The 9976-nt window shown below is 44.9% G+C and overlaps 1 protein-coding gene across 1 annotated transcript in view; it reads left to right on the top strand.

The window, feature by feature from the left end:
• LOC118417312 (sphingomyelin phosphodiesterase 3-like) overlaps positions 1–7229 on the top strand; it is a 48322-nt gene extending 41093 nt beyond the window's left edge. Inside the window, exon 2 of the mRNA XM_035822837.1 lies at positions 5760–7229. Within this exon, the coding sequence (XP_035678730.1) occupies positions 5866–7194 (1329 nt within the window). The 5' untranslated portion in view covers positions 5760–5865 and the 3' untranslated portion in view covers positions 7195–7229. The remainder of the gene's footprint in view (positions 1–5759) is intronic.
• Positions 7230–9976: the final 2747 nt, after the last annotated feature.

Here is a 9976-nt window from a genome sequence, read left to right as displayed (position 1 = left end):
GGGTTGTCCTTTATTTTGGGCTGTCCTTGAGCTGGGTTGTACAGGACGTTGGATGTGCTCTGCTCATTTTCCTCTTTTTCCTGCCCATCTTTTGGCTCCGTGTCTGCATCTGTTGGCAATGACTGGTCCTCTGGTGGGGCGACTGGTTGACCATCGATTGCTGCCTGCTGGTTGGCGTGATGGCCTACTGCCTCCAGGTGTACGACAGGTTGGTCGACGATTTCCGCCCGTTGGTTGTTGATGTTTTCCTGTGGTGTAGAGCCTGCCTCTGTGCAGCCTCCTGCAGCCTGTGGTGTGTCGGGACAGTCTGCTGCATACAGCGGGATATTACAGCTGTCGTCTTGCCCAGCATCTCCCTTGTAGGCCACTGCATACGGCTGGATGTCAGGCTTCGGCCCTTGGTCCTCGTCATAGGCCACTGCGTATGGTTTGATGTCAGACTCCGGCCCCTGGTTATCACCGTAGGCCACTGCATAAGGCTGGATAGTCTCGCTGTTTGCCGATGCCGGGGCAGGGGCAGGTTGACTGCCTGTTGGTGGGCTGTTGTCAGATGCTTGCAGTCCAGCAGAGTCGGAGTAGACAACTGTGTACGACTCGATGTTTGGGCTTCCTCCTGCTTCTTCCTGGTTCGTCCTGGCTGGTGGGTCGGGATCGGCCTGACCTGCGCCGCACCAGCGCTTGCAGGTGAGCAGCACACCTGTCGATGCTAACACCAGGAGGAGGGGCACAAAAACAGCACCAATCATGGCCAGGGTGTGGGTGCTGTGGTCACCCCTGTTGACGATGGGGTGTCCCTGTAGAATAATGACACGGCCCATCTCTGTTGTATGCTGAGAGACTGGTGTGTCATTTGTGTACTGCAAATCTGGGTCCTCATCCACGGGACTGGTGTTGTTGTACAGACCTGTGATTGAAATGTTGTCATGTTTGTTACTTGGGGTGGGCACGTTGTCATGTTTGTTACTTGGGGTGGGCACGTCATCATGCCAGGTGGAGCAGATGCCCTCGTGTGACCCGCCCATGTTGGTCTGGCACACGTCCTGCCTCCTGGTGGCAAGGTCGGTTCCTCGGAGTTCGGCAGGTGACACACACTTCAGGAGGTCGCGATCACCGATGCGCTGCAGGCATGGCCGGTTGCAGATGAACCACGTCAGGTTCTCGTCACATCGTAATTTGTTCTGGTCCAAGTCAACTCGCAGGTGTTTGTTTTGCTTCAGGCACAGGATATTGCTGCTGATGGTAGCGATGTGATTCTGGTTTAGGTTTGTATAGTTCAAAGCTTTTGGCTGCAGGAGGGCCTCAACTGGTATAGATGTCAGCTGGTTTTTGGACAGCTGCAGGCTGCAGAGACGAGGCAGGCCATGGAAGGCAGACGGCGATACGCTTGAGATCACGTTGTTCTCGAGGTTCAGGAGTGTCAGACTTTCCAGCCCAAGGAAAGTTTCAGGTTCTGATGATAAAAAGAAGATGGTTTATTAATCTATAAGGCCACACCAATTTAATTTCTTGGTTCACGGATTTTTTCATAAAAAATATGGAGCGAAAGGGCGAAATAAAAATAAAAATTAAAATTGTAAAATGGTTGGGGTAAAGGTAAGGGCTAATCAAAAATATAAAGAATAAAAAGTTTTCTGCTTGAAAAAAGTACAAAACCACTATTACTGTACAATAACAGCACCTGTTTGTTGATTTTAAGGAGCTTATGATATAAAGGTGAATTTGCTACACCAGGAAGTTGGTGAATGGTTTCATTAATGGTGAAAATTTGCTGATTGGTAATTTTTATTTTTATTTTTTTTTCCAAAAAATCGGAGCGAGCGAATCCGTGAACCAAGAAATTAAATTGGTGTGGCCTAAAGATAATTCTTCATACTTAACAAAAAAGATCTATATTTCCATCATTTATAACACGAAGATGATAGAAGCTGATGCTACTGTTCATGCTGCAGTTGTGTTCCGACCAGGGCTGCTGGTAAAGATGGTCCAGATCTGTACCTGTACCTGAAGTCCTGGCCTGAAATATCTGTTGCTTATTACTATATCGTTTTTTTAGTTCCGCTGTCACGAGGTGTCACTTAAGTACTGTTTGGTGTGTTATGATGTCATGAGGTTAGGAAACGAAAACTGAAACATTTGAATTTCAAAAGTCGTTCTGATGAGGAGCATTATATTTTTTTTTATGTAGGTTTATATCTGTACAGTTTCCGTCCTTCATGATCCGGTATTTTGGACAGGTGTACCAAATCGATTTTCTTGGTACAGAAGCGGTACACAGTACATGCTAGACTTGATTATGTATATTTTGTACATACTACTGTAACATAATTTAGATTTAATTAATATGTGGCACTCAGACACTCCGGAACTCTACACAGTTTTTTTATTTTTAGATACTGGGTCCAACTAGTGATTTTTAAGAGAAGCTCCAGCTAGGTTTACTTTGCGTTTTCAAGAGGCGATAATCTGGATTGTTGTCAACTCACCCAGACTGGAGATGCAGCTGTCCACAAGGTAAAGGTCAGTTACAGAGGGCAGTCCCAGGAAAGCGCCCGGCTGGACGGAGGACACGTTGGACTTTTGGATCCTCAGGCGCTGGAGGCTGGAGATGTTTGGGAAAGACCATTCCAGGAGAGTGGGGGAGCGGAGATTTTGGATGTTGATGCCGACAGATCGATTGCCTCCATTGACACCTTTTGGTATCTTATTGGCACAGTCGTAGTAGTCGTGGGTTTGTCCTACTTCTTTCCTGGTGCAGATGGGCTGCTTTACACGTCTGTAGTCCAGGCAGTACTTCGCTGGTCTGTAGTTTCCTCGAGGCGCTGCAGGCAGGACATGTCGATGTGCGGAGACCAGGAGGAACAAGACGAGCGCCTCGCCTCGCACCATCCTGCCGACTGATCAAGCTTCACTGATTTCCTTCCCACATCGTTTCAATTAAGGACAACCTGAATATACATGGTGCACATTGCTAGTCATCATCGGGGTAAAATTGCCTACAGTGTGTAATGATGTTATAATTTGTCTGAGGAAGTTGTTCATTAAATTTTAAAGAAACACCAGGTAATGAGGAAAAGTTTGAAAGTCAATTCAGGCACCACCTACGCATGGATGGAAACTGTTTGATTGGGTTTTGCAATGTGTCATTTCGATTAATGGTAGCCTGAATAAACATTGCATGCTTTGTTATTCATGAGCAGAGTAATAATTGCTTGGAAATTGTTTCCTCATGTTTCTCCGTGTGTCTTTTTAATCAAGGGCAGCTTTACTAGACATTATACATTTCATTTTTCGCCAATGGGGTAACTTTTCTTAATTATGTTGTAACCAATTTGTCTGAGCAAACCGTTAGTATCGAGGAAAAGTGCACGTGTGAAAGTTGTTGAGGCACCGCCTACGTATCGACGGAAATTGATTAATTTGTTCATGCATTACATGTATATCAACCAAGAGTACCTTGAATGTACAAACTATATCTTCCAAACATGATAATAATGTTTAGAGTCTAAGCATGATGCCAATTTAGCTTTTACGTTTTTATTGTGTTGTAAGTTCCGTTGTCCTCAAAGTTTGGAACCATAAAGTACGTCTTTGTGGAAGTCAAAATCTCAAAATGTGTTCATATTATTGATAGAAATTTTGTGTTGACATTATTAATTGACCCCTGACACACGAAAAGCAGCCCGACGGCCGAATGGAGCACTTTCAAGTCAAAATAAAGGCACAAACAAACAAACAAACATGTCTGCTTCCCTTCGAACCTTCACCCATACTGCTATTAAAGTTACAAATGATCCACCGCTAGCTGCCGCTGTGATTATTGCGACACTGATCAAAATGCATCTTCTCCCGACATGTGCGTCCGTAATTTGTCGCTCTGTTCTTGTCAGGTTTGATAACGATCACAGCTGACTTGATTATTCCTTCATCAAGGCGTAATTGTTATTTAAGGTCAATATTTGCAGCCAGTAATCAGCTGTTCCTCAGATAGTGAAGCTATCACTTCCTCATCATTTCTGCATTACCCTGTTCCCAGATGAATTAATATATACCTACTACTTAACAGTGTCTCTGTATCTAAGCTCCACTGTGTTTATTCGTATGAGAATCACCACTGTTGCCTGATATGTTATTTCAGATATCCCTGTTGCAATGTTTATATGGGAAATTTCAGATCTCCATGTTGCAATGTTTATATGGGAAATTTCAGATATCCCTGTTGCAATGTTTATATGGGAAATTTCAGATATCCCTGTTGCAACGTTTATGTGGGTTATTTCAGATATCCCTGTTGCAACGTTTATGTGGGTTATTTCAGATATCCCTGTTGCAATGTTTATATGGGAAATTTCAGATATCCCTGTTGCAACGTTTATGTGGGTTATTTCAGATATCCCTGTTGCAATGTTTATGTGGGTTATTTCAGATATCCATGTTGTAAGTTGTTTGTGTGGGTTGTTTCAAATATCCATGTTGCAATGTTTTATAATGTGGGTTAGATTAAGTGGTGGGATCTGTTGGCTTGGGAAATGGGTCACTGGCTGGTATGGAAGTAAAAGCCCTGCGAGTAACATTGTGCAGCACACAGATACTGGTGATAACTGTCGAATTACATGGAGTTGTTTGTGGGAGATTAGTCTACAGGCAAGGTAGGGGAGGGAATGTCCTATCTGAGGATCATCCTTAGGCTTTCTGTGGGTAAAGGTATGGTCAGACAAGTTGTACAGTGTAGAGTTATAACCTGTGGCCAGAGTGGCCTGCAAGTCAGGAGTGGTCAGTGGTCAGTTCTCTGCAGAATCTGGGCATTGCAAAGTAAGGATCTGTATGTCGGGTACAACTGCCATTGTTCAACTGTTGTTTTGTTTGTATTTTCAGAACAGTGGAACAGTGGCACTGCACCCTTGTATTAAAATGAAGTCCTCTGATTAACTTGGTAACTTTAGCATGTAAATATTGACCATTGTATAATTTGTATGTATGTTATTGTTTGTATGAAGTCCATGAAAGTTAGTGGCGTGCGGCCCAAGGGCACGTCACTAATGGATTTTAACACTAAAGTCTCTAAAGTCTCACAGCATCTATCCTCAGCTATGGACTTTCTCAAAGCAACTTTAACTTCCTTTGAATTGCAAGAACACAGTCATAATACTCGTGGAGCACTAGCTATATATATAATATGTATTTAGCGCAGCCAGTCACTTGGTATAGGCAGGGATTGTACTACACTTCACACATTCCCAAGGTAATGTCATTTGAATTGTAAACACAATTACACAATTGTGGAGCACAATAGGCAGCCATTGCTGATGTATGATATGTGAACCTCACATCACACTTTCCCAAGTTGCAGAGCTACGACTCACAAGGGCTTCAGTCATTCTCATCTCTCAGGCCTGCAAACTCCATGTTATCATACACAGACACGTCTTTGTTATCAGCCATTGCCTAACAGGTGATACTGATCACCACCTGGCTCACAGGCTGGGAGCTGTGCACACTGTTTTACTTTTAGTCTCAGGTCTGTGGTTATAGTAGCAGATCTGGGCGAGGGGAGGGCTTAAAGCTTTACATACACAGTAGTAGTACATGATTGTGTGAGTAGACTTGTGTTCTGTGGTTATTATGAAGGTGATAGTGGACATTCAGGGTGTTTATGAACCGTGTTAATGGTGTTTAGTAATTAATTACATGTAATTGTTTTCTGTTGTCTGTTGAATGAATATTGTATCTAACATTAACTTTTTTTTCCTTTTCTGCTGTAGGTGTTTGTCCAGGTGAGCAGTGCTGAGACAGTCAGCCAGGTGTGTGTAAAGACGTGCCCCAGGTGTGTGTAAAGACGTTGCCCCAGGTGTGCATCACGCCTCCAGCATGGTCCTGCACACAGCAGAGTTCGACTCCCCATTCCTGGGCCGGCTGCACACGGGCGCCTGGGCGCTCATCTTCCCCTGCTATTGGTCCATCAACCACCTGGCCTCGCTATTCCTCCCGACGGACGACGAGCTGGCCAATCGCGAGGAGGATCCGTGTTACGAGCACTTCCTCCAGCTGTCGTTCCTCATCCCCTTCTACTTGGCCTTATCCGTGGTGACCGCGCCGCTCGCTCTGATCGGTTTCGTGGTGTGGGCGCCGCTGCAGGCCCGGCGACACCCGTACGTCTACTCCTGCGCCCCCGACACCAGTAACCACTTTGTGCCTTGGAAACACCCGCGTGTCCACAAGTCGTTCATCGTGGCCACAGCGAACCTCTGCCTGCTCCCGGAGTGCGCGGCCCGGTATAACAACCTGCGCAGGACTCAGTGGCGGGCACGGGAAATCGGGCACCGGGTCGCCAGCTCGCAGACCAGCCCCAAGATCAACATCGTGGTGGAGTCCCCGTCCGAGGAGCAGTCGGACTCGGGGGTGGGCGTTCGGCGTGACATGGACAGTTTCGACTCGCGCGTCAGCAGCCTGCCGTCCTCCAGCCAGTCGGGGAACGTGCACGCGGTCCAGCTCCACGCGGAACCCTCGTGCAGCAGGCACGATCCGAACAACGCACAGGGATCGAGCGTCGCCTTCTCATTGTGCAGCGACAGCAGGAGACCGCCTCCCGTCATGTGTAACGGCTTCATCCCCGGCTCACACGCTGGCAACAAGATGATCCACATCAAGAGGCTCCCCACCCTCGACGGAGCCTCTCCCTCCGCACCCCCTCCCTCAGACTCCGCCCCTCCCCCCACCCCCCAGGACCAGTCCGACACGTCCACGGAGGGCACGTTGTCCCCGGTGTCGCCCTCCTCCACCCTGGAGTACATGACAGCCTGCTCCAGCTTGTACCACACAGCCTGCTCCACTCTTGACTCCGGCATCGCGGGGCTGGATGCACGCCCGGACCCCCCGCACCAGCCGCGCCCGGACGTCTCACATGACATCCAGGTGGTGTTCCCGTACCAGCTGGACTTCCTGTGCCTGCAGGAGGTGTTCGACAAGCGTGCGGGCGACCGGCTGGCGCGCCAGCTGCACAGGTGGTTCGGGTACGTGGTGCGGGACGTCGGGAACCACTCCCTCACCAGGAACTGTTTCGTGTTGAACAGCGGACTCTTCTTCGCCAGCAGGTATCCCATCTTAGACGTAGCCTTCAAACACTTCCCCGAGAAAGCCAAGGAGGAGTATCTCGCCTGTAAAGGACTTCTCATGGCCAAGGTGAGTCATTTCTTTTGATGGGTTTGTTCAATGCAGGACCTGTGGACATTATAAGCCAGTCGTTATTAGAAAGGGGCCAGGATGATCTACAAATTACTATTCAAACTTCAACAGAACAACTTTAGATAATACTTATATATACGCAGTAGTACATAAAAGAGCCAAAGTCAATAACATTAGTCAAAACAGGTTGAGTAATTTGTACGTTTGCGTCTAACTCCATGTAACACTGTGAACATGTTTGCATCAGTTCACTACCTGTATATGATCTGTAACGTCTGTGGAAAGCAGATTCGAGAATCAATATTCCAGGTGGCGGTTCCAGACCATTTATCTGAGTGTACATAACAGTCCTGAAGACATGAATTTTCCGCACCCTGTGAACTGGCATGATGATTATGGCATCTATGGTTTGGCTGCTCAGCCAGGGCTTACAGCCCAACTAGCCTGTGGCTATTACAAAGGGCTAGCCCTGCTGATGGAGAGAAATAGAGTTTGACATGGACAGAATAACAATTGATAACAATATCTTCCCGAAAAAATGTCATCAGGTTGGTAGGACAATTACTATAAAGATATTGGCATTTTCTGTTAAACAACAGCCAAACAAATCAGAGCTTGAAATTCATTTTTTGGATTGGGTGCACTCAGGTGAAAAAAAATTGGGTACACCAAAACTTTTTTGGTTGCACCACATAAGGCCACATCAATTTAATTTCTTGGTTCACGGATTCGCTCGCTCCTATTTTTTGGAAAAAAAAATAAAAATAAAAATTACCTCTCAGCAAATTTTCACCATTAATGAAACCATTCACCAACTTTCTGGTGTAGCAAAGATAAAAACTGACACTACTTTTGTAATTTTCAATGAACAGGTGCTGTTTCTGTACAGTAATAGTGTTTCTGTACTTTTTTCAAGCTGAAAACTTTTTATTCTTTATGTTTTGGATTAGCCCTTACCTTTACCCCAACCATTGTACAATTCTTATTTCTATTTTTATTTCGCCCTCTCGCTCCATATTTTTTATGAAAAAATCCGTGAACCAAGAAATTAAATTGGTGTGGCCTAAGATAAAGTAAAATGTCAGAAAAGAATAATTGCAAAACTTAATTCCAAGCTATTAAATTCTTAAACAAGTACCATGACAGACATTTTTATTATCTTTTTAACCCTTAGATGTCAAGAATATGAGGTATACTAGACTTAGTATACTTTTATATCTTTACAAGAACATGCGTAAACCTAAGAAAATATTTGGGTGCACCAGTGCAACCACGGAAAAAAATTGGGTACACAGCTCGAATTTTGGGTGCACCCTGCACATGCACCCAGTATTTTGAGCGCTGCAAATAAATCAATAGATAAATAACAACAAGTAATTGTCTCATCACCTGCTTACGTTTGATGAATCAGCACTACAGTCGGAAGTCAGAACCTCTGAGGAAGATGTCTGATAGACATGGAAATGTAAGCAGGTGTCTGACACTGAACTGGTTGTGTAAAGTAAAACCCTAATGTTCTCTGAGTACATTTATTAATAGGGGTGGCGCACGCCGGTTGAAACCCTTTACGAGGTCGAAAAACACTGAAAATGGGTCAACTTCACCGCCTTCAAACAGATATTTACCAAAGTAAATGTGTTTAAAATTTAGTATCAGTAGTTGAATAAAGTCTTTCTCTTACCATTTGTGCAATTTTTATTAAAATACCTTGAATAGTAAGCGAGAAATGGCCCATCGGGCGACGCGAGTTTCGTCCGCGGGGCCCCGAGCACCCCGCGCCCGCGCCGACTTCCGCGGCGATCCGTCATCACTTGGAGCTCATTTCCCGATGACGTGTACACAACAGCCAAGAAAGCTAGCCACCAATTTGTAGCCAACAATACGAGCTTCAAAATGACTACTGCCCATCGAAGCTACGACCTCCGAGTCAAAAAATATCCGCAAGTTAAACTTTAAAAGTGAAATATCTCTCGAAGGTACCTCCCTAAAAATTTTCAAGGGCATCGATTTTCTAAAAATTCAGAAGTTTGCCGTCATTTTGGTACTAGATTCGCATATTTCTGACCAAAAATGGTGCTAGAAACATGGGGCTACATTTACCATACCTCGGCGAGTTTGGAGAAAGAAATCCAAGATGGCGGACGCCGGCGGCGACGATGACGCACGCTACCTTCCGGGTGCGATTCCCGCGGCATCCGACGTCACTGCGACCGCTGATACCTCCCAAAATCCAGGTAATATATTTCTTCAACATTTTTATGGAATATTTAGATAGTTAACGGCTATTTTGTTGTAGATTTTGCCGTATGAATATTGGTAAATACTGTACTCAAATACGTGTACATATACTACAGCATAGCTTGGTCTCAGAAGATCGTTTTCTAGCTCAGACACTGTGTTTACGTTGATTTTTGCGGGAGAATACGGGCGATTAATTATTCTGAAGGTCCCTTTAGTAATGTTATGCCACTTTTTCATCTTCTTGTCACTTTTTGATATCGTAAGCCAAGATAAAAATCCGTGGCTTCCAATCGGAAGGGGGAGGGGTGTGTCACAAGTTGTATGTTTTGTTTGGCATGCATGCATCGAGCTACGACAATTTTTTCCTTTATGTTTAGATTTGGAATTTGTCTTAGCTTTCTTGGTTGACTCCATTCCTTGTGACATTTCTTTTTTCATATCAATATCTATATCATGATAATAAATGTGTGTATTACGGTGTATATAGCTGTGCATATATTGTTTTATGTATATCAGTATGAAATTGTAAGTATATTTTTATGTAATGCTAAATTCT

Source organism: Branchiostoma floridae, chromosome 6 (genome assembly GCF_000003815.2).
Source record: "Branchiostoma floridae strain S238N-H82 chromosome 6, Bfl_VNyyK, whole genome shotgun sequence".
NCBI lineage: Eukaryota > Metazoa > Chordata > Leptocardii > Amphioxiformes > Branchiostomatidae > Branchiostoma > Branchiostoma floridae.
The sequence above is the reverse complement of the archived record's forward strand: the minus strand, read 5'-3'. Positions and strand labels throughout refer to the sequence as shown.